General features: G+C 41.9%; 1 protein-coding gene and 1 non-coding gene across 2 annotated transcripts; both read right to left on the bottom strand.

Moving 5' to 3' along the window:
* Window positions 1–6541: 6541 nt before the first annotated feature.
* LOC102457600 (PABIR family member 2) lies at window positions 6542–23468 on the bottom strand. Its single transcript, XM_075941016.2, has 10 exons — window positions 22938–23468; window positions 21346–21424; window positions 19568–19624; window positions 18826–18869; window positions 18691–18745; window positions 18380–18481; window positions 14248–14336; window positions 13432–13496; window positions 9750–9846; window positions 6542–8518 (listed from the first exon to the last, which is right to left on the bottom strand). The coding sequence occupies exons 1-10, from the start codon at window positions 23402–23404 to the stop codon at window positions 8368–8370; spliced, it is 1206 nt and encodes a 401-aa protein (XP_075797131.2). The 5' UTR covers window positions 23405–23468; the 3' UTR covers window positions 6542–8367.
* Window positions 8598–8748, bottom strand: LOC112544539 (small nucleolar RNA U109). The gene has a single exon (XR_003087878.3). It is a non-coding gene; the product is annotated as a small nucleolar RNA U109 (small nucleolar RNA).
* Window positions 23469–25909: the final 2441 nt, after the last annotated feature.

The raw sequence follows: 25909 nt of genomic DNA, 5'->3' as shown, positions 1-25909 counted from the left end.
GTGAATTAACTTGGGTGACGCAGCTGGCAGCCTGCTGCCGAGTACAATGCTTGCGGAATCTGCATGTCCTGCCATAAAACATACAAAGGAGATGACATGGGCAGAGACACCACTCCCAACTTAAAGTTGCACAGAAGGCCAATAGCAACATCCCTCAAGTTGGGGCACAAGCCCAAATCCCAGACATCTCTCCCCTACCCCCCCAATCACCCACCAGCCAGAAAAAGAGACTTGCTTGGGATGCAGAAAGTAAAAGGAAAGGAGAGCAACCCGATCATTAATTATTCAGACTAGGACCCTTTTTGATATAGCCCAAGTGTATATGATATAGCCTGCTGGGTTGATGTGCACAAGATGATGGGTAAGAGTTTGGCTCCTTTTGCACCTAAACTTGCACGAACAAAAATCTTGGCCTCACAAATAGTAGCACTCAGGGCAAGTTCCAGGCTGGGGCAGGCAGAGTTGGACCTGCTGTCAGTGCATACCTGTACCTGGTCACTTAGCCTGAAAAGTAGAGGGAATATTCAGAGGCACAGGGTGAGTAGTTCTATGTACCTGAAATTCTTGAATTATATGGCAGTAGACGAATCTAGAGCCGTTGGTGTCCAACCAGTTCTGAAGCATTAGCCTCTATCGTGGCTACTGCTATAGCGAACTAGCCATGCTCAACTAGCCAAATGGACACCACGCATCTAGGGAAAGAGGGGGGAGCAGAAGGGGACAGAGGCCCAAGGTGGGAAAACAGCACCACCACATGATAAAAATCTAAGTTTCTACTTACCTTGCCATGCACCTCAGTTTGTACTGATGTACTTCCACAATTAGCCTGTTAGTGTACCAGTAGACTTCTACAGTACTTCACAATGCTTTAAATATGTTCAAGGAAAACAAATATACAGCACACTCACAGCCATGGCCACAGACTCAGAATAGGGTCTTTTAATAGCCTCCCAGTTAAATTAATTGCCTTCCATTTATGCAATCACAACAAAATTTGGGTTCCAATGGAGAATGCAATCAAACAGAAAGGTCATCAGTTACAAACCACCAGCTTATTTTTAGTCCAGAGAATGTCTACCCTTTTATTCTGATCAGTTTTAATCTCTTCACTATAAGTAAATCCATCTGCAAGTATTGAAATAGTCTTTTCTTCTAGAAAGCAGCCACCAAAATTCTGAATGAGAGAGAATCAAACTGGTCTAAGAAAATCCCTTGACAGTAAAATGAACACAACTCTTGGCTGTACTATATGGACCCTAATATTGACATATTTTAAGATGCTATTGTGTGCTGTGATACGCCCCCCTGTGGTCACTGATAACATGATCAACTTTCTTGCTTCAAAGGAACCAACTAATGAAATAAGTTGGCAGTATGATAGTACCGTTTAGCAAGAACATTTGAAAGTATCATGTCTAATGTAATTAAGGAATCCTGACAAGCAGGAGAACTTGGTTATTGCAAGATTAAGTTGCTGGTTGTTTGTAACAGTGATGACCGTTCTGTTTTTTCCTAGCACCTGTTCCCTTACTCTCTCCCTTTTCCCCACAGTCAGGATACTGCCTTACAGCCTAATTAAAACAATGTTTACATTTTTGAATATCAAAAAGTGAGTGACCAGCAGCAGTACCACTTCAAAAGAAGCTTTTTTTTTTAAACTCAAGTCTAGTTTCTCTTAGCTCTTACTTCTGCACAAAGTTGTTTCTTTCCCACTGTTTTCTCATGAGAAATGCAACACATGCCACACCCAGAACAGCTTTAATTCTTATTTAAATACATTTGTCCCAACCCAGTAGATTATAGCACTGCAAATACTACTCTGGCACTTCTCCTAATTTAACTAGTTTTAGGGCAAACTGCAGAAGGGCTAGTTTAGAAGCAACATAAAAGGTGACACTCTGATGTAGGAAAAAGGTCAAGTTCTTGCTTCCAAAGCTCATTTAATCATGTTGTTTGATAAATACAATGGACGTTGATTTCATATAGCATTATTCAGCACAAGCAATATGTTCAAATGCTTTCCAGAATTAAACTTTGCATTGCATAGCACAAAGGAGAATTTTTTAAACTTTTTAGAGCAGTCATCAGATTATCTTCAAAAATAAATCAATATCACAACCCCTATCCCAAAAGGGAGAAGTGTCAGAATCCAGGGAGTCCACTAGGAACATTACTTTTTGTTTTATGTGGAAAGTAGCTCGCTATTAGTTATGGGAAGTAGCAAAAAAATCCTTAGATTTTATATTAAAAATATATTTTTCCAAAATCAGAAGCAAGCAGCTCTTGAGGGCTAAAGTGTTAAACACTAGGAAAAAATAGATAAGGCTATTTTCTTGTATTGTAAGCCCAGGCACTGCATTTAAGAGAACCATAGAAAACATAAGGAGAGGAAGTCCAAGACAGCTTGGCATAATTACCAGACTTATTGGATCATAAGGGATTTCTACTTCAAAGTGTTACTCAGTGACCTGAGACTGGCTACATCCTCTGTTTGTTCTAAATGAAAATGTTGTGGCCGTTGTGACCAAAAAAACCATGCTTATCTGCTAACTTTACAATAATGGATGTTGTCCCTGGGATACCCTAAAAAATGTTCAAAAACCTATTTCCTATATATCGTAGATAAATGGGAGGCTGATATCAACAAACCAGTGTGATTTCTAAAAGCAGATGTTTGCCCTCTTTTCTCTTCCCTCCTTTTAAAACTGCATCTTGCAAAGAGCACCACAGTAATGAAAACCAAATGCACCCTAATCTCTCAGATGATTAGAGAATGGCTGACTCCTCTAATTATGGCTCCTCAAGAGGCTGTAGTTAGTGTGGATCTTACTGTAGGCCTGCATGTACCTCAAGGAAAGTATGACTGGATTTAAAACAAAACCCCAAAACATGCAGCTTGTGCCTTTTTGTGAAGGCCAAGGGCATAGAGCAGTGGTTCTCAAGCTTTTTGGCCCACAACCCACTCCGCTTAAGGCAGACCTTTCCACCAACCACCAGCCAACCATCCATGATAACAAAGTGGGTGCAGGAGGGTGCAGAGTCTGACTGGGAGGGAGGGTGCAGGAGCAAACTGGGGGTGGGAAGATCTGGGTGGGAAGGAGGGTGCAGGAGGGGTGGATTGTCTCAGCAGGAAGGGAGTGTGAGAGGGGTCTATGGGGATCCGGGATGCTTACCTTGCTCTGTGCCTCCCACCACTCACAGACACTGCCCCCTCCTGTTCCCATTAGGGAGGTAAGCAACTAGTCAACTATCCAATAAGAAAAACAAGTGAATAGCTCTTTGCTTTGGATATGTTGTACCATTTGTGAAAATGTATGCTAGTGAGTCTTAGAGGACAAGTAGGTATAAAGCTCTAGGAGGTTCACATGCAAGCCCATCTTGTTTGCATACCCAGGTCTCTTGGATTGCCAAGGGATTTCCCCAACCAGACCCTGTGCCTAGAGATTAGGTCAGTCAACCCCACACTTTTCACGACTGCCTCTACGCTCCTGCCCCAGAGCCAGGCCACAGTTCGTGTGTGGGGGGGGGTGCAGGGAACAACACTGAGGTCACAAGTGGAGGTAGGGCTGAGAGTGGAACCATAGGTGGGGGGTGGGTCAGAGGCTGGGGGTGGAGCTGAAGCAGAGCTAGGGACAAAGGAGGGCTGTGGCACTCCCTCCATTCCCCCTTATCAGGGTTGACCTGGGCTCTGGGATTGTGACCTGAGAGAGGAGTGTAGAGTCTGGAAGGGATTGTGACCAGAAGGGATGGTGCAAGGGTTTGGGTGGTGACCGGGGAATGAGGAAGAGGCAGGGAAGGGAATGTTGACCTGGGGCAGGTGCTAGAGTCAAGGTCTGGCCAGGAGGCAATTACTTAGGCAGCTCCCAGCCAGCAGCGCAGCAGGACCCTAAGACAGGCTCCCTGCCTACCATCAGGCCCAAACCAGTCAAAAAAAAAAAAAAAAAAAAAACCCCTCACACATACCAGCTGGATGCTCTCTGTGGTTTTCTGTTCCAGGCACACAAGGCTTTGTGCACCAGCCCTGCCCACCCTGCAAAATCTCTCTGCTCTTATTGGCCAGAAGCTGGCCAATAGGGGGAAAGAGATTCTGCAGGTGAGAGTGGGGGCAGTGCTCAAAGCCTCTGCCTCCCACAAGAGCACAGAGCCACAGGGAGCAGCCAGCTGCTTAAAATGGCATAGGGCTGCTCTGTGCTTGAGTCCCAATAGATTACAGCCTTTGAAAAAAAGGAGTCCTTTTCTGTGCATTTTAGAGGGATACTAGATCTAGTGCAAAGTGACTAAGAGCCTGGGATTGGCTGCTGTAGCTCTTCCCTTTAGAGGTGGACAGTGAAGGGCCTTGTAATTTTTGCACTTGCAATCAGTAACCTTTATCAGCAAAGCCAGTCCAACTGGCAGGAGTCAATGCTCTTCATTCGTGGAGATGTCCAAACCACTGCATCAGATTGTCTCAACAGGTGTTCAACAAGGATGACATCAGAACACACTCTAGAACTTAAGTTTTCAAAGCAGTGGTAACACCAGTTCTTGTCAAGGGCTGACACACTTGGTTGACTATAGAAAGCCATCTGAAAAACCCAGAACATTAGCACTTCTCTGGAGATCTTCAACTTTAACAATGTCTTCAGGAGGGCAACACCTTCCATATTGATGCTCTGATTACCCAATACCAGCTGAGGTGGAGCCAGCACAGTGTGTGCATGCTTGATTAACAAATGCCTTACACCCAATTTACTAAATTTAAAAACCAGGGAGATCAAAAGAAATGGTTCAAAGACATCTCAAAAAAACAAACATTAAGAAACATAGCATCAATACCACCCACTGGAAGACTGCACCCCAGGCAAGGCTAAACTATCAAAAGACAGCAAGAATGACCACTTTTGAGGAAAATCACCTTGCTGCTCTCAGAAACATACAAACAGAAAAGAAAGGATGACTGGCATGCAGTAATTATGGCCCAACACTGCTTTCTAACATCACCTTCAACGACTGACAGTGAGTTTGCAGCTCAAGGAGCATGGTACTGTCACCAGAGGACCTATTTAAAAAAAAAATCCTGTGGAAGAGGAAATCCCCAAAGGATTGCCACAGATGACAAGAAAAATGTAAGTCTGGAGAAGGTAATTTCAAAATGGTGTAAGGTATCTGCTTTTAGGGGAAATAAATCAGTATCATCCAAGCAAGCAGGAGGACCTTTGAATACAATGCCTCATAGCAACACCCTGCATCACATACTACTTCTGAACTATACACATTAGATTATCAACACCATTTTGCTGTAGGCCTACCGCTTTGAAGGGGGAGCTGCTAATATTCTGGGGCTTTAAAGTCTCCCTAGTTGAGATGTGCTATTAACATTGGTTTCAAATTATATATTTGAATTTATTCTTTAGAGGAACTGACTCCAATCTGAGAACGTCAAAAATTCAAGACATGGCAACCTGTCTCCTTGAAACACTAAATTGCTATAACAAGTGTAGCGGTAACCACCCCCCCAATCACACTAGCCTAGAAGAGGTTAATCCGGTTGAGTGTGGTCCAGTTAACCAGATAAGCCACCTCATTTCCCTCAGATGTGGCCTAAGTAACCCCTGACTGACAGAGCCCAGCTGTGAAGAAACAGGTAAGGCTAAAATAAAGCCAGCAGAAGAGGCCTATAATGAGCACCTGAAGCTAACCCCACACCATGCTCAGAAGTATGGATGAGAATACAGGAAAAGGGCACACTGCAACTGTAGTATGCGATATTTGTTTTCTGTACTCCAAAGTGTTAACCCAGCTATAGACATGCAAAAGGTGTAATACTGTTAAGGAACAAGATAGAGTGCAAAACTGGTCCATAACTGGATGTATAGATGCTAATAATTCAGATGCAACTTATTCTAAAGTGTATTTCAAAGAAAGATGGACGTGTCTAGCTTAAAACAAATGTGCCTGTCAGGACCACATAATTACATTCATAATCAAACAAGTGGACAATGTCTGAACAGTTTGAGAGTAGCAGAGACCTCTAGAGTGTGGAGAACAGCCAGACCATTTTTTAAAAAATGCTGTCACAAAACTGAATAGTTGTGCATTTGTTTTATGCAGATGACATTCTATAGAGGCTAGCATTTTATGACTCCCCACTACTAACAAACATCTTGAATACATCACATCTACATTAGGTAGACAAATGAGCAAAAGCTGTGTTCTCAGCTATAAGAAAGCATGCAGAAGTTTTATTGTTTTGCTACCCCTTGTGCAGTTTTCTAAGTTATAGTACCAGTAAATGCATGGTATAATGAAATCAGGGCAGTAAGTTGTAGTTTCACAGACCATTGATCAAATAGTTTGCAAATTGAAAAAAAACCCACAAAACACACACCCAACACAAACACAAACACACCCACAGCCTTGTAAAGCATTAACACGGATAAAAATTCATTAAGCTAAAGCAATCCAAGATACAGCCAAAAAGCAAAAAATAGCACTGTCCATACACAAGTGAAATTAGCATCGAATACTGTAGAGCTCATTTAAAAATGGCACCACTGGACAATATTTTACAATATGCACATTTATTTGAGGCAGGGAAATGAATGCTCCACAGATGAAGTGATAACACAGATAAGTGCCTCTATTGGCCATTTATGGTATTTAGTACAATTTAAAACAAACACTTGAAAAGTAAAAAGCTATGCATGACAGATCTATTGGAAACCCAACGTCTTTAGAGTGGAAAAAATATGGTGCTCCCTCCCCCTTCTTAGCCAGACAGTATTGCCAGAGACTGTGCTCATCTTTAAAGCATATTCTTACTTTAAATTCAGTGCTATTTTCTTTCAGAAATCAGAAGTTGTATTTTTAGATAACAAAAACGTTTGTGTTACAATACAGTACAAACATTCAAAAACTGGAAGCTTATGATTCTGGCAAACAACATTGCATATTAAATAGAAACCAACCAGAAATTATCACTGAACATAAAAAACCTTGTTCAATCATAAAAAAATACTATAATTCATCACCGCAGACTTTTTTACATAGTTTATAAATAATAAATAACAGTAGATTACAAATGGATTTTTTAGCCCAGTTAGGTCTTAAGTAGTATTACCTCAGACTAAGGTACTATATCAAGACTATTACTCAAATGTAAATCCTTAGCTAAATGGTATGCAGAGCTAGTATCCAATCCAACCTTAAAGCCTTTCCCTAGAAATTGCCTTCTGTAAGGCAGACAAAGGCATAAAGCTATACAGCAGCTTTGAGGGGAACACATACACTGCTATCTTACAGAATAATTGGGACTGTCCATAGCACCTCCCAATGGAAGAAACACCTTGGAAAAGAGCAATCGCTAAGAAAAAGCAGCACTGAAGACAGCATCTGGTAAACAATCTATAAATTAATTCCTTTGCCCGCCCACCCATTTTACATTCCTTAATTTGTAACAATGTCCCCCAAGGCACAAAAATACCTATGGCCTCAATGCCACAGGAGACACTGATGGCATCATGCACATTCTTCTTTACACAGTAGTTTAAGTAACTTAGTTACTTGCACCATGCATTCTAAATCAAGGCAGGGATTATTTCTTCTTGGCCAATTATCTATGAATATTTGCCATATTCCATAGAATCTGTAAGATGAAGAATGTGGGGAGAGAACTATGCAGTTATGTAAATCATGTTTCACAGGGCATTTGTATTTCCTCTATTAATAACTAATACGCTAGTCACCCTAGAAGTGTCTGTGTTTTGTTTTAAATGCAAACAACTTCCAGAAACATAGTGTTCAACTGCAATGAAACAATTACCAGTAGTATTTCTTCCCCTTCAGGGGCAGAAATGGCTGTGAATAGCTGCAATGACAAAGTTGGAAAAATAACTTTGAGTTAGTCGGAGAAATTAGATATTTCTCCCATCATAACCAGAAGTTGTGTTAATGAAATGAAAGTCTAAAGAAATCTAGTTTCTAAAAGAGTCAAAGAATAAATGAGTATTTCCAAACATCTCTGCAACCAAGTGTTTCTCCAGACAAAATGACCATGATAGTAACATTACGCCATTTTTCCTAGAAATAAAACCCCTAATATTGTAAATAGTTGCCTATTCAGGAATCAAAAGGTTTTTTTCTTTAAAACAAATAAGAGTTCATATAAATTGGACACCTTGTTTGTAAAATAATCAAAACCAGACATTAAGATATAACTTGTCCTTTAAAGAGGCTAAATTAAAACCACTGGGAAGAGTTGCCAAGATTAATTTTTCCATTAGTATTTTTATCCTCATGTTAATGATTCTCAAGGATAGAGTTCTTTTCTCTGTACAAATGTACAGCAAGGAAACAGCACATCCAAACACTGAGTCAGAACTGATTAAGTCACTTAGGTGAAAGATCATCCATCAAAATGAATGAAGAGCATGAATTTGAGCATGTTACTGGAGATTCTGTGGTAATGCTGCCTTTAGCCAGCGAATCAGAGGAAGAACCAATACTGCTGCTACTCCTATCGAGAATATCTGAAGACAGACTGGAGACAAAGGAGAACAGTTACTTACAAACATGTCAACTATGAAATGGCATGCGAAGTTAATGCACTTTGAAAATAAAAATGTAGGAGACATATACTACCACTCAGCCTTTCCTGCAAGACTGGCAGCCCTGAAGACTCCTTATTTTCCTCTAGCATGTTATGGATACATTCATGCTCCTTAAGAGAAAGAGGAGCAGAATTTTTTTTTTTTTTTTATAAACATGCAGAATAAATTGATACAAGTTCAACCAGTCGTAGAGTAAAAAAGGCAGGTAATAAAAATAGCCTTTAACAATGACAAGGGAAGTTTAAAACATTCTGATGAAGATTCCAATGATGCAGCTATTTTGATGCCACTGACTAATCAGTTTGCTCTTAAATACAACATCAAAGTGGGATCTTGCAAAACAGTGTTTACCCCCCTTAAGAAAATTCTCCCACAATTGGATTTTAAAGGCTATCGTAATTCCAAGTTTTTATTTGCAAACTGTCACTTTCAGAAGAGTTGAGAAAATGACAGGAGAATTCACACTTGTAGGTGACTTTCCAATGCTACAAAATGTACGAATAAATTTATTATTTGAGAACCACTTAATTGATCTATTGTCTCTCTTTGGAAAGAGACAGAACTCAAGCTGGAAAAGCCACCTTCTTGTTTCTACAAAGAGAGATTAGACTGAGGTACCTCAAATTATTACCAATATAATTTTAACTGTGGAATATCATAATAAGGATTTATCTTCATGCCAATTATTGGCTCATGGGAATGCACGGTATATGTGTTGTACTATAATTCTACAAATATCTGTCTGCTCACTAAACCATTCTGGAAAAGCAAGGCACCTAGCAGGTGACACAGATAGCAAGTTCTAGTCAATATTGAGGGATTCCCTCAAAGCAGAAGAGGGAGATCACCACAGAATAAGTTACATTTACCATGAAACATCTGACATATGAGCAATGGGGATTCCCTGTTTGTTTTGGGTATTAAAAAAAAAAAGTTTCCTCTGAGATGTTCAGATTTGAGCAAAAAGACTTAACCACTCACAGGCAACTCTTTAAATCAGCCAAATAGCAAGTAAGAAAACTAATTCCAGAAAGAAAGATTCCCTAGCTCTATTACTGCTGTGATGAAATGCCAGGTAGTTAAAATTCCTCTGAAATACCAAGGTGCTTAGGATACCTAAATGACCTCTGCTTTGGAGTTTGTGTTTATAATGTATTTTACCATGAACTGAGATCTGTCAAATGTGTAACATCAGGAGAAAGCATATTGGTAGTTCCTTGGAAAAGTCTCTTTGGCTGACTTTCAGTTTCCATTTCACCTGCAAAAAAGTAATTAACACTCAAACTTGTTTGGTTTTATGAAATATCTTCAAAATTCTATTAGACTATTTTATGCGTCCAATATAGTTAGCATATACATGCATAACATCTTGCACTGTGATCTTGAATTCAGCCTGCCTTGGCAGTGCTTGGTAAAAGCTCTACCACCATTGTTCCCTCTAAAATTTTCTATCCTTGGGTGGGTTGAATTTTCTTTTAGACATGTTGAAATTTTTTATGTTCAACACCACTATTGATGTAGCAGGTGGATGTGGACCACCAACACAACAAAAAAAACCCCACACACAGATAAATGTAGAAGCCCCAGAACAAACACACTCTTCAGGGTTTGTAGATGCATGTTTCAAAAAGCTTCCAAATAAGGTTGATCCTACAAAACAACTAGCATCACACCTACTAACTTGCTACTTCTGACTCATAAGAGCCAGAATTCTACCACATAGCAAAGATCTGGCCTTGATGCAATACAATATACCATGTATTAATTAGTAACATAGGATTTCTTTAAAAAACCATTAAGACCAGAGTTTTAGATATTTGCAATACTTCGAAAAGCTTCTGTTAAAAAGAATTTTTCTTTCTTCTCTTAAACCATTGACACCTATGTAAACTTTGTTTGAAATGTAATTATGCAAATGTCCGACAACCCCCCTCCCGCCCCCAAGAAGCCTCCTTCCCTCTACCCCCCCCCTTTCTATCCCAGTCATCTAGAGAGGACTGCAGCAAGTTAGGGACACCACAAACAAGCTGCCCACGCTTCCACCTTATTGCACAGATACAGCACCCAACTATCCCCATTCCTTCACCTACCACTGTGCACTCTGCTCCTCTCAGCGTAGGTGGGGGCTGGAATAAAATCCTTCACAAACTAGCAAGCACAGCAGTCTGTCCTGTCCTAACTCCCAGCTAAAGCACAAACAAATTATCCACACCTCCCAGCACAAACTTCTCCCTGCCTCCACCTCACCCCAATGCCAGCACCTACCCCATGCAGTCAGCCCCTTATCTCTCCTTCCCAGGAGGCTTGAGCGCGCTGTTTCTACCTCTCTCTCTCTCTCCTTCCCCATATGGGACTCTCCAAATTCCCCTCCAGACTCCCCCTCAGCCAATTAATTAATTACTCACTCTCCTCCCACCAGTCATTTATTCCCTTATCTTGCTTTTTATCTGCTCTGGGAACTGCTCAGTGTCAAGCAGGCAGCTAGCTCCATTTAGCTGCTTACTCAGCAAGACGCCCCCCGCCAGTCAGCTGAGCTCCCTGCCTGTGCAGGAGCTTTGAAATTCTGAGCCTAGCTCAGAAAACAGCTGTGCAATTGCATGGCTTACAGAGAACTTAGTCTACCACCACCAGAAGCTATAGCAGTGGTCTCCAACCTTTTTAAGCACAAGATCACTTTTTCAATTTAAGTCAATCCAGGATCTACCTTAAATCCAAATACTCTTGCTCCACCTCCTTCCCTGTGGCTGTGGCTCGGCCCCTGCCCCACTCTCTCTGAGGCTTTGCCCTGCTCACTCTGTGGAGATATGGTACAGGGTAGGAAAAAGGGGGAAACCCTGACATCTCCCTTTTTTTCTCCCCCATCATGCACAGCAAGCAGGAAAATCTCTGGGTTCAGCTCCAAGGCAGCAGAACCATGGCAGTGGGGGGGAGGGGCAGCCAAAGTGCTGGTATGGGATAACCTCCTGGCTAAACCAGTCAGGATCACCTGTCAGAGGCTTCAGGATCTACCTACAGAGCCCGATCTACTGGTTGGTGACCACGGAGCTACAGGAAGTGATTTGATTATTCAGTCCAATCTTTGAATTTATACTGAACTAATTCTTCAACACGTTTTAAGGGACACTATCCTACTGTAAGTACAGTAAAACAAATGTTGTGGTCACTACAATCTCACAGCACTTTTTGTTAAGAGTTGGAAACTAGACCCAGTGTTTTGCTATATGCAAACCCTGATTTATTTCTGCCTATATCAACTCCTCTTGACATTTAATTTGTATTCTTCATTCCTTCCCCTGTGTAGTGTTGCACTATGCCAGTGTTTCTCAATCAGATTGTTTTATTTAAACTGGATTTTTTTGATAAAGTGCTTTGAGGAAAAACATCTAAAGATAGTTTTAATTAAGATACATTAAGCTCAAAGATACCTCAACAAGGTGTAAGGATTATAAATTCTAATTCTTTGGTATGAGAAGAAATATTCTGTAGTAAGAACCTGAAACAAAAGCCTCTCTCTCACAGGCCTGGTGTGATGCCTGAGGCCTAGCTAACAATGGACAAAACTTGGCTAATATAAAGCAAAACTAAGCTGTGAGCAAGAGGCAGGCTCCTGCTCACAGAACTCAGCACAAACAGGGCTGAGAGTGTAAAACACTAACTGGTAATCAGCCCAGGTGTAGAACAGTGATTGGTACTGGTCATAAGGTGAAAGCACATTCCAAAAGGATGGCATCACCAGTTTAAGAAAAACCTTGGTACCCACACTCCCCATAGATACCGACCCAGGTTCAGGAAAGGTTCTAAAATGACAGCACGATGGATAGAGATGTTCTAATAGAACCGCGAGGTACAGGGTAATGGGTGGTATGTAAATAGCCTCAGAGGGTGACAAACTGACATGCCAGGAGTGATGTATAACTTGTTTGCACCCGTATATAAAATGATATCTTGGAGGGGCACTCTTTGTCCAGCCTAGGGGACAGTGGTTCAGCAGAGTCTAATGACAACTATTATTGTACTTCACTTAATAGACCTGGCTGGGCACCTTCGGTCTTTATCTGATTTGTGGTCTTTGGGGGCTCTCTGAGTCTACTGTGTTGACTAGTTGCACAAGTCAACCTGGCACACATGACTGAACACACACACAGCTTTCTGGTTATCACTGATGGAGACCTGTCAGGACACCATGCCAGTAAATTCTGACTTACTACAGCCACTAAACTGGTGGAAGTTAGATTGAGGCAGCAAGATCTACTGCTTAATAATGTGTGTTTAAATGGAGTATAAATTAGTCTCAGCTTTAACATAGGTTGCCAATTTCAAGTTTAATTGTAATTAAGTTTATTTTAAAGACATAAGCCTGTATTTAAATCAAAATCCAATTTTAATCCATCCTGCCAGAAAAATCTAATAAAGCCTCAGAGAAAGTGAAGCATGTTTCTTTGAAAAGTAATTTATAGCTTCCTGTAGCTAAAAAATGATAGCACATCTAGCACAGATTTTGACTTTCATCAGATTGGCTATTTTAAATCTTGGTCTTTCACCTGCTACTATTAATAAAAATGGTCTGGAGACTGAAAAAATTAAATTGCTCAGTCATATTGACTAATTGTATAGTTTAATAGAATTCAAGTTTATAAATTAAATCTGCAGTATTCTAAGCAAGTCCATTAATTTCATATTACATCTGAAAGTTTGGTTTAGCAAATTCCAGTACATAATGGAGAAGCATGTGCTATTTTGAGAAAAGGCTACTGTTTAGCATTACACTTTAAAGGCAGAAAGTCTGTCTAGTAACCACAATTCACATAATCATCTTTACATGCTTCTGATATTTTAGACATACCTTTCCTTTTAATGGGACCAAGAACACTGGGTCTGATACAGTTGATTGGACTCTGACTCCTCCTGCTAAAAAGAAGAGCCAATACTGGTATCAAAACCTAAAAAGTTTGAGCTTCAAAATATTTTAATATACTAAACCAATGTACAATCACATCTTAAAAAGTGAATTCCTGTTTTTAAAATAATCTTGTGCAGTTCAAACACTTAGGCAATTGGAAGTCTGATGGTGTAGGTAAACAAAGTTAACTTCTAAAAAGTTTTTTGTTCAGTTAGAACAGAATATCTACTATGCTGTCTTTGGTAGGTAACTTATTTAGTTTTATCAATGGGTTGTCAGTCTCACTTTATCCATTTGTAAGAAAGATACAATACTCCTTTAATATATTTGAGGGATTTAACAACCTTGTCTATTAAGCATTTTGAGATGGTCTATGAAGGACCAAGACTAGTCTCAATTTAAAAAAGAATTCAAAGAACGTTAGCATTCAATTCCCTTTAGTAAAATTTAACATTCAAAGATTTGGGAGGTGGACAATGGTGAAGTCTAATTTCAACATCAGAGCAGTTAAAAAAAAAAAAGCTTTAAAAATGATCCGTTGACAAAATATTGAAAGAACACTTCAGTCACCTTTCGAAACAGGACAAAATTAGAACCAACCAGAAGCCATTTTAACAACAGATTTCAGGTAAAATTAGTAATGAAAATTGCAAGTAAATTTCTAGACCTGAATTTTAACACTAGAACTATTTTAATCTGCCAAACTACTACTGGAACTAAGTCAGTATGTATTTGTTAAATTAAGACAAATTGACTTACTTCGAAAATCTCCTTGTTGGACTAGGAATAGGACTTGGAGGTAATCCATTACTACTCACAAACATTTGTAATGATGGCGAAAAACATTGCTGGGAAAAGAGTTACACAGTAAAATGCTTCTGCACCTTCTTTTTAAATATTCAATACTTTCTCTCACCCCAAACAAAATGCCCAATGAAAGTAACAAGGCAAGCAATACAATAACTCACTGAAACCTTGAACAGGAAATTAAAACCAAATCTAAGAAGTCTATAAAACTGAATTTACAAAATATTCTAATACCATTCCTTCATTCAAATTAGCTACAGTCAAAATGCTTCAATAAAAACTCTGAAATCAAAAGCTAAGCATGTTATCCATATAGATTTTGGTTTCTGTTCTGCACTTGCATCTAAAAGCATCAGTACAGAGGACTATATCAATCTTTAAACCACTTATTTCCAAAGGACAATCCATGCTTATTTAAAATATCTTTTACCCATTGAAAAAAATTGTGACATAATTTGTCAAAGAGTCTCTTTGCATCCAATTTGTGCTCCTGCAGTTGAACAAAACTCAGCCCCAAGGAGAGGCATGCAGGTGGATTTGTGGCAAACTTGGTCAAGTTTGATTGAGACCTTTGCAACCCTCCCAGAACAAAACATTAATATACGAATAAGCAGCCAGCATTTTACCATCACGTATACCAGCACTGCTTAGAGCAGGTTTCCCGAACAGGGGTAAAAATATTTTGGTTGTTCTACCCTAGCAATAGTGAGTGTTAACACAGACTGTTCCATAGTTATTCTATCATGGAAACTCAAAGTGGTAATTTTAGGATGTGTCTACACTGCAGGGCTTAACTCGAAATAAGCTACGCAAATCGAGCTACATCAACTGCATATCTTATTTCAAAATAGAGCACTCTTCCTCTGACTTACTCTGACTTGTGTAACCCTGACTGTATGAGGAATAAGGTAAGTAGTCCTCCATATGAGGAATAAGGTAAGTAGTCCTCCAGGATTGACAGTATTTTGATACAATTTCAAAATAACTTCCTGATGTGTAAATGTGGACTAAGTTACTTTGGAATAGCAGCTGTTATTTCAAAATAGTGTTACAGTGTAGACGTACTCTTAGTGAAGACAAGGCCAAGATATCTGCCTGTAAACATGGTTGCAGTTTTTCATCTCAATCTCTGCTTCTCATTGGGGGAAAAAAGTGATGCTGGGGGAGGCTCTTTTTCTCCCTTCCACTTCTCTACTTGTTGGGTCTGCAATGAAGAGACCAGGGAGCAACACAAGACTAAAGGGAAAGGAACATCCATTTAAACTTAACACAACCACAGATGAAGTCCTAATCTTTGCTCCCAAAGAGGCTCCAAAGACCCATGCTGAAATTGCTGATGCCATCACCATGTTTTCCAGCACTCAGGCTTGTAAATTCCTCCCTCTTATGCTTCTTCCTTCGCTGTATTTCTAATATCCATCTTTTTTGCGCTGTCCAGGTCCTTGTCTTTCCATTTGATTACCACATCAACCTACCTAGGGCCCCCTATACTCAAAGAGAACAAAAATGCAGCTTTTAACATCTTAACATGGCAAAGGAACCAAGAAGTCAGCAGGTCAGCTTTTGCAGGCTTAGCTAATAAGCTTTAGTAGAGTAATTAGATCATAGAATACTAGGACTGGAAGGGACCTCAAGAGGTCATCGAGTCCAGTCCCCTGCCCTCATGGCAGGACCAAATACTGTCTAGATCATCCCCGATAGACATTCATCTAACTTACTCTTAAGTATCTCCAGAGATGGCGATTCCACAACCTCCCTGGGCAATTTATTCCAGTGTCTGACTACCCTGACAGTCAAACACTTTCTCCTAATGTACAACCTAAACTTCCCTTGCTGCAGTTTAAGCCCATTGCTTCTTGTTCTATCCTCAGAAGCCAAGATGAACAAGTTTTCTCCCTCTTCCTTATGACACTTTTAGATATCTGAAGAAAAAAAAAAAGCTATCATGTGCCCCCTCAATCTTCTCTTTTCTAAACTAAACAAACCCAGTTCCTTCAGTCTTCCTTCATAGGTCATGTTCTCTAGACCATTAATCATTCTTATTGCTCTTCTCTGGACCCTCTCCAATTTCTCCACATCTTTCTGGAAATGTGGTGCCCAGAACTGGACACAATACTCCAACTGAGGCCTAACAAGCGCAGAGTAGAGCAGAAGAATTACTCCTCGTGTCTTGCTCACGACACACCTGTTAATGAATCCCAGAATCACGTTTGCTTTCTTCGCAACAGCATCACACTGCTGACTTATATTCAACTTGTGGTCCACTATAACCCCTAGATCCCTTTCTGCCATACTCCTTCCCAGACAGTCGCTTCCCATTCTGTATGTATGAAACTGATTGTTCCTTCCTAAGTGGAGCACTTAGAATCATAGAATAATAGGACTGGAAGGGACCTCGAGAGGTCATTGAGTCCAGCCCCCGCCCTCAAGGCAGGACCAAGCTCCATCTACACCATCCCTGACAGATGTCTATCTAACCTGTTCTTAAATATCTCCAGAGAGGGAGATTCCACCACCTCCCTTGGCAATTTATTCCAATATTTGACCACCCTGACAGTTAGGAATTTTTTCCTAATGTCCAATCTAAACCTCCCCTGCTGCATTTTAAGCCCATTACTCCTTGTCCTGTCCTCAGAAACCAAGAGGAACAAATTTTCTCCTTCCTCCTTGTGACACCCTTTTAGATATTTGAAAACCGCTGTCATGTCCCCCCTTAATCTTTTTCCAAACTAAACAAGCCCAGTTCATGAAGCCTGGCTTCATAGATCATGTTCTCTAAACCTTTAATCATTCTTGTCGCTCTTTTCTGTACCCTTTCCAATTTCTCCACATCTTTCTTGAAATGTGGCGCCCAGAACTGGACAAAGTACTCCAGCTGAGGCCTAACTAGTGCAGAGTAGAGCGGCAGAATGACTTCACGAGTTTTGCTTACACCTGTTGATACAACCTAGAATCATTTGCTTTTTTTGCAACAGCATCACACTGTTGACTCATTCAACTTGTGGTCCACTATGACCCCTAGATCCCTTTCCGCCATGCTCCTTCCTAGACAGTCGCTTCCCATCTTGTATGTATGGAACTGATTGTTCCTTCCTAAGTGGAGCACTTTGCATTTCTCTTTATTGAACCTCATCCTGTTTACCTCTGACCATTTCTCTAACTTGCTAAGGTCATTTTGAATTATGTCCCTATCCTCCAAAGAAGTTGCAACCCCTCCCAGTTTGGTATCATCTGCAAACTTAATAAGCGTACTCTCTAGCCCAATATCTACATCATTGATGAAGATATTGAACAGTACGGGTCCCAAAACAGACCCTTGTGGAACTCCACTTGTTATCCCTTTCCAGCAGGATTTAGCACCGTGAACAACAACTCTGACTACAGTTATCCAGCCAATTATGCACCCACCTTATCGTGGCCCTATCTAAGTTATATTTGCCTAGTTTGTCAATAAGAATATCATGTGAGACCGTATCAAATGCCTTACTAAAGTCTAGGTATATGACATCCACCGCTTCTCCCTTATCCACAAGGCTCGTTATCCTTGTCATTTCTCTTTATTAAACTTCATCCTATTTCCCTCAGACCATTTCTCCAATTTGTCCAGGTCATTTTGAATTACGACCCTATCCTCCAGATTAGTCGCAACCCCTCCCAGCGTGGTATCATCTGCAAAGATCAGAGATCTCCAACCTTTTATGCCCAAGATCCTTCCCTCAAATTTAAAGGCAAACCAAGATCTGTCCTGCTCCACCTCATCACCCCTTTCTCTCTCACTTTCACTGGGATTCTGGTGCAAGAGGAGGTATGGGGTGCTGGCTGGCTGGAAGGTCAGGAGGCTGAGGTACAAAAGGAAGTTTGGGCTGCTAGCTCTGGGAGAGGCTGCTAGCTCTGGGAGAGGCATCAGGGCAAGGGTTTGGGATGTGGGGAGGTGTTTAAGATGACAACTGAGTTAAAGACTATAACCATTGTTAATCTTTCTTTTGGAACAGTAAATTATTTTGGGGAGTTTTCCCAATTAAAATAAAGTGCAAAATAATGTTTTAATGTGTATTTCTCTCCCCTCGTTCTTCATTTATCTTACCTTCCCTATTCCTCTGGTGGGTGAAGGTGCTGGGGAAACTGGGATGAAGTCTATTCTCTTTGGAGAGGAAGATTTCTCAGACTTGTCCAAGTCATTGTCACTCTGTAAATACAAAATAGCATACATATGTTGACATATAACATTGCTTTAGAACCTGAATTACCACATTTCAATGGCTAAGTCAGTGAAGAAACTAGAACACCCATCTTATGCTTTCTGAAATTACTTCCAAAGTTATTTCCATTCTCCTTAAATCCAATGGCTATGTGCAGAATTGGAATTAAAAATTAAAACATTTATAAAGAGATTACCAGGCTCAAGCTTTCTTCCCATGACTGGCTTATCTGCATTGCTGTTTGCACTTCCCTAAAACACAAAAAATCCTATCAGTGGCTACAAAGATGACAACTCTGGTTACTTTTTTATTTTGTTTCAGTCACACTAACCTTTCATGTGCTGTTTCTCTGTTCATTAAATCCACTCCTTCCTCCTGCAGAAGATAACTTTATAAGATTTCACATTTCAGTTTTTCATGATACTCAAAGAATGACTTTCCCTAGATTAGCATTAGTCTTTAAATGACCGGAGTAACACTTCAGAAGGCTGTCATGCATCCTAACTCACCCCTTCTCCGTGTTCATCCTAGAGCCCCACATGCAGACCATAAGAATAGCATCATTAGTGGTAAAGCAGTAAACCTTTTTTTTTTTTTTTTTTAATAGAGTACCCCTTTTTTTAAAAAAATTCTAAGTACCCCCAGTACCTATGGTTTTCAGACAATTTTTTTCTACCATTGCAACACATTTGTTTAAACAACTTAATTGTAGCCAGGTGGGCAATGAAATTTTTGGGTGTAAAAAGTACAAAAATAACAACACGCTGTAAAACTTAAAACAAAAATTCAGTTTTTTCCAAATTTCAGTTGTATTGATGTACCCCCCAGACCTCTTGAGTACCCCTGAGGATACCTGTGCCACTGGTTGAGAAACACTATGCTAAAGCATTTCAATATGAAGAAAGTATAATCCCCTCTGAGGACACCACTCCAGACTGTAGGTAACTATATTAGAGGATGAAATGGAGCTAAACAGATCTAATGGAGAAGGAAATATCAAATACTTCATGAAGAGAAGGAAAATGGAACGTGTTGATAAAATATCACATGCGAAGCAAAGTAATGCAATTTACCCTTCTGATCTGATGAAGCCTGCTGCTAGGAATTCGAATTGGAGAGGATGATAGCAACTGGAAAAAGAGTAAACATCCACTTAATCACAAACCAGTAGCCTGCACATAGCCTATTCTCAGTCATATTATCTTTAAACTGAAACTAAGCTAACCAGGTGTCAATAAGTTCTCAGAACTCAGACTACAGTGTAATAAGATGATAGTGGACCTTACAGCAGCTAGTGCTCTCTTCTCACCAAATTCATTCCATTAATCAATGGATGGCACAGCTCTCAGCACTTGTAAGAATACATAGTTCTTAAAGGTAGCAGCAATAATAAAAACCATTCCAAACAATGGAATATTGTAATAAGGACATAGGCAGGAGTTAGTGGATTTCAAAACATAACTTTATATTTAAAAAAATTGTAAGATATTGTTCACAAGTCTTAACTAATTGTTTCTCTCAGATAATCTATGGCAGGGGTTTTTAATGCCGAGTCGTGGGTTCACCTCGGTAAACTGCTGGCAGGCTGAGAGACATGCTGTTTATCTAAGCATGGCCCATGCTGCTTTCCGCAGCTCCCCTTGGCTGGAAATGGTGACCCGCAGCCAATGGGATCTGTAAGGCTCCATGCCAATAAATGCTTAGATAAACAAAACATCACACAACCTGCAATGGCTTCCCTGGGTGGTCCCACAACCCAACTTTGAAAACCCGTGATCTATGAAGATTAAGTGAAATCAGATCATATCACAAATCTTCAGACGTGCCAGTGGGAAAAGGTCTAGGGAATATAAATATTGTAAATAGCCATTTGGGATAAACTTAAGCCCTTGGAGGCAAACACTGTCTCATAGACCTATGTGCTGTATAAACATAGCTAATTAAGGGCTTTGGGCTCTATCATAAAATAAGCATTTACTATGACAACTAACAACATCAAGCATAAGGCAGTGAATCAACACCTCCATGACAAAATGCTTAAAACCAGAATTCTGTCTCTCTTGCTAGGCTGAATCTAAGAAAGAATCAATAAATATTTTATACACTTTTAGGACCTTTTAAGTCCCATAACCTCTCTCAAGAGCCAAGACCTACTCTTTACTTCCTATAAAAACAGGAAAACAATTATTTTTGCTGAAAAACAGTAATGTATTTCCCATGATATGTCCAAGTTAGCGATTAATTGGGAAACACTTAGGAGTGACCTACAAACATTTTTGAGAAATGAAATAAATTAGGACTGTATGCTGAAAGCCCTAAACAGTAACAAGTAGACTAACATTCAGCATATGAGTTACTTTAAAGTTACCTTCTCTTAATCTGATCCTGTGAAGCCTGCTGTCCACCTCTAGCTCTAGTCACCCTATCAGGGAGTCAAGTAAATGGAAGGTTTTGGGGATTTTTTGTTTTTTTTAAGACAGTTCAACCGTGCAAGGTTATTTTAAAATGAGACTGCAATTACCTTTTCCCATCCCCCAGGCAAATTCCATGCTTTGAGTTTTGTGACCAGAACAGATGTTGGGTTCCACTCTGCTATGACATCCCAACTACAGGCAATTTTAACCATAACAAAAAGGCGGGATAGTAATCAGTAATATGCTCTGTGAGGCATTCTGCTTACATCTGTAAAAGTACTGATTTTTCAGAGAACATTTGCAAGTAACTTAAATCCATTTTACAGCTAGATCTATAAGAATACTTCAATATAGCTACAAATGAACTTTAAACTTTTTATTTCTCTCACTCAATTACACATTGCAGAGGTGTGAACACTGTATTTAAGTTAACTTACCATACTGTGTCGATTCATAATTGTTGTACTATTCCTGCGGGTTCGCAACACATAAGGCTGAAAAACTTGTGAATTATCACTGAAAGAGATTACAATAGTTATATTAAGGCACAGTTTATTTTTCAATATTTATTTTCCCCCATTTCATTTGGAGTACTACTTCACAAACTAAAGCTGGTAAGGCCTTGGAAAACACTGGCTTGTCATCTTTGTAAAGCTAGACTCAAGTTTCTCCATAGTTGAATGAAATTCTACTTTTAGTATCTGAAATCCTAGACAGCTCAGGCACCTTTTGTAGACAACCATCTACCTTAAGTCTAAACTTTTTTTTAACCATCTAGAGATATTGCTTTTAATTACCATGTGGTATTCAGCAGACCAGTCCCTTGGACTGAGATTAGCAAACAGATGCTAGGCTGGCGCCCACACTCTTTCCTATCCCATCTAGGGTTTATACCAATTACACAATGCTAACCTTACAAAAAGCCACAAAAGGTTTCAAGAGGTAACAGTTAAACTGAGCCTAGCCTACATTGAGAACCTAGGAAAATATATGGAATTAGTTGTCTATAAGCATGTACCAAAACAAAATCAACTGACTTTCTTGCTTGGTCATCCAAAGGCTCTCAAAGACACTTCAGAGATATTAATGGTAGGGATGTTAAATATCAGTTAATTGAATAGTCAATTAACCTCATGAATTTTTATCGGTTAGTCAACTATTCTATAGTCCGTGGGGCAGGGCCAGCAGACAGTGCACTCTGACCCCACTCCCTGGGAGCCCCCTGCCACCCAGCGCTGCAGCAACCCCTATCCGGGGATGGGGTCTGAGCTCCCGGACCCAGCATGAGCTTTGCTGCTGGCCTACCTGCTTAAAAAAAAAAAATACTGCTGGGAAGAGGGGGGAAATGCATGAGTCTATAGCACTAACTATAAGCTTTTGCTTATCGGTTAATCAACTAGACTATTACTTCCCTAGTGAATGGTGAACTGGTACGCCAGGTCAGGCTTACCAGTAACAGTTAACTGGTGGGGGCTGCAGCAGCCTTCAACCAGAGCACACCATGGACAGGGACAGGCCCGCTGAAGCCCAACTAGGCTGGTGCACCCGCCCCCAACCTACTCCTTTTAACTGGTTAAACTTCACATGTAACCAGTTAAGTTCAACAAGATTTTAGAATGATGCATCTTCTGAACACAGTGTACCCGCACCGCATGCCTGCGGGCAGCAGCCACCGGGGGACCATACTGACGCTGGGACAGGGATCAGCTGCACGAGCACTGGGAGCTAACAGACAAGATGCAAGCCCCTCCCCTGCTGGGATAACCCCCCACCAAAACGCAGGCTTCCTCTCAAACACCAGGACAACCTGGGCTCTCCGAGGAACCGCTGGACGGCCGGAAAGGGCCCCGGCAGGGCCCGCGTCTCACCCGAGCCCAGAGATGTATCCGCACGAGGCCGAGGTCTCCTACCCGAGACTACAGAGCGGGCGGCGGGGCGCGGAGAGGCGCCAGGCCCGGGTCTCCCCCAGCCCGCGGGGTACGCGGCCGAGGAGCGGAGGGGCCCGAGGGGGCGCCGGGCCCGGTCTCACCTCAGCCCGTGGATGAGGGGGGCGCTGTTCGATCTCCTCAGGCTCCCCACGTCGCTCGGGGCCGGCGCGCTCCCCGCCGGCAGCTCCAGGTCCAGCTCCATTTTCTCCTGAGCCATCGCGGCGGCTCGGGCTGCTCCTGCTCCGCCGCCAGGCCCATTCACTGGGGGCGGCCGCAGCGGCTCCTCATGCCGCCCCCTGCCCCGCTCCGGCCCGGCCGCCCCTACAGGCCCCGCACAGGCCGCTGCAGGCGGAGGCCGGGGGCGCTGCGAGGCCGGCGAGGGGGGCAGCGCCAGCAGCGCCCCATGCTGGGGGGACCCCAGGGGCCGGCTCCCGCCCCCCAGCCGCCGCTTCCCCGGCTGCTCTCGCCTCGCTGCGCGCTGGGCCGCCGCCGCCTCTTCTGCGAAACCAGCGTCCCGGCCTGCGGAGCCACCACACAGATACGCGCCTCCGCGGGAAGCACTACGCATGCGCCACACGAAGCCCGGCGGGGGGTAGAAGATGGTGCCTTGTAGAAGCGCATGTGCTGGGTAGCCGAACCATGCCACTACGCATGCGTATAAGCCATTCAGAGGGCCGCTTTGACTTTGAGAGGCCCCGGCGCCTGGAACGGGCGGGCGCGCTGATTGGCTGCATAGGGAGGGCGTGTATTTAAAAATGCCCAATCGATAGCAAGGCTTGTGGATTAGTCGGCGACTGAGCCCTAGTTTTTGAATCGTGGTTGAATGGGTTCGAGTCCCACTATTACCATTAGTGCATGGTGGCATTGGCTTGGATCGTGTCAATTTGCGGTTCTGCCTGTTCATATTTTCTACTATAATATTGTCCCTGACGTTTGCAACAAGCCATAGCAGCTTTCCGGCTGCATTCTGTTAGACTAGAATATGACCATAACCACACCACATAGACTGGTGGAGCACCAATCTGTTAGGTGTTTAAATGATTGCCGGAGACAACAGAAATCATCAGAGATCATCAAGGGGCACCATCCTTCCCCACTTTACCCCTTATCTTAAGGGATTTTCTACATAGGTTTGCCACAATCTGTACAACTCCCGCAATGGTTTCTCAGGTAGTTTTTTTGAATGTATTTTGATGACCAAGCAAAGCAAGGTCAAACAATCTACTTGATAGCATTTCTATTTCTGTTTGCCTGTAAAGTTATAAGTGAGGAATGTCACATTCACCAGTACAATTTGCTGACACCTTTATAAAGTTTCTGTCTTTTTCTCCAGAATCTTAGTTTTTATTTTTGAAAAATCTAGTTATCAGGGTTGTAGGAGGGAAATGTAAGCTGAGATGAGTCTGCAAGAAACCTGAAAAAGTAGTTCTGATAGGTATGAACTGCCCCATTTATTTCAGTGAGGTTTGAACTCAGGTCTTGTCTCCAGCAGTGGTTTTCAACCTGTGATCTGCAGATCCCCACTGGTCTGTAGTTATGTCTAAGGGGTTCACAAAAGGGAAGAAGTGGATTGTGCCCCCAAAAGTTATCTATATATTTTTGGTTAGTCTCTAAGGTGCTACAGGACCATTGTTGTTTTATAAGGTTTTTTTTTAATCATTACCATAGAAACTTGAAATCCCTGGGACAACCACAGACTATGTTTTAGATTTCCGAAGGGGTCTACATGCTAGGGATATTAGTGTACATTTGAGAAAAAGATTAACTGATAAGTCTAGGCTTATTGGTTAATCCTGTTGACTACACGCACTCTCCCCATCCTTGCTGCCTCTGTACCAGAGGCAGCAAGGGGGAAGAGCGGGAGACGGTGCCTGTGAGGAACTGCCTTTAAGTAGATTCTCCACAAGTACCAGATCTGTCTCCCTCCCTCTCCTGAGTTGCTGCCTCTGATATATCGGATCCTGTAGACCTGCCTACAGTGGCATCGGGGGGGGGGGGGGGGGGGGGTGGGCAGGAGTAGCGCTGGGGAAAGGGTGGGTAGGGGAGGCTGCTGCGAAGCAGCCTCTGACCCTGGTGGCCCGGGCTCCCAATGGACAGAGGCTGGTCCATGGCAGCAGCCCCTGTCTGCAAGGGGTCTGAGCTCCCTATGAACAGGGTCTGCTGCTGCAGAGCAGCCTCTGTCCGTGGGGAGCTTGCTCCCCCCCCCACCAACAGAGGCTGCTACCACCCCACACTGTTGCCTCTGATATAGGCAGCTGGTCTGCATGAGGAGCTGGTTTTTGAACTGGCTCCCCTCACAGACCAGCACCCACTTGCCACCCCATGCTGCTGCCTCTGATAGAGAGGCAGCAGCACAGGGTGGCAGGGGCTCCCCAGGAGTGGGGCTGGGAGCGAACTGGCTGCAAACCCCTCCCCCAGGGACTATTGAATAGTTGTGTAACTGCTAAAATTTCATGCAGTTCCACAATGATTCAATTACACGATATCTAGCATCCCTTCTGCACGTACACCATTTGAAATTTTTCACAGGTCTGCAAATGAAAAACAAAGATTGATAATCACTGGCCTACAGTAAAAAAGGGTTTGCTAGAATAGTTATAAGGGATATATAACTGAGATACCTTGTAATAAGGAAGTGATACATTGTAATCTGGTAAAAATATCTTTTGACATGAGTCGGGAGTTTAAAAAGACAGCTGGAAAACTGTGGCACCGACTACATAAAGAGATATCTGGATATATATGACAAAAGAAAGGAATTTATTGAAATAGGTACATGATACAGTTCTATGATTTTATACATGTCTCTCGTATTAAATATATAGATAGGCCAATGATTCCCAACCTGTGGTCCGCTGACCCCTGGTAGTCCGCAATGGCACTGCAGGAGGTCCACAAAAAGTTTTAAAGTAAGAATAGAGCCCATTTTTCTTTTCCTTTTCTTTTTTTTTCTTCCCCAGGGCTGTGTGCCCAGCCAACAGCGGAGTGCAAGGGCCGGATTCAAGGGCTGCATTCAAGGGTGGAATTTTGGGAGGGCAGGAGGGCAGCAGCTGTGCACTCCAGGCCACGGCTT

This window comes from Pelodiscus sinensis, chromosome 13, assembly GCF_052426305.1.
Source record: "Pelodiscus sinensis isolate ZL-2025 chromosome 13, ASM5242630v1, whole genome shotgun sequence".
Classification (NCBI taxonomy): Eukaryota; Metazoa; Chordata; order Testudines; family Trionychidae; genus Pelodiscus; species Pelodiscus sinensis.
This window is presented reverse-complemented; position numbering and strand designations above follow the sequence as displayed.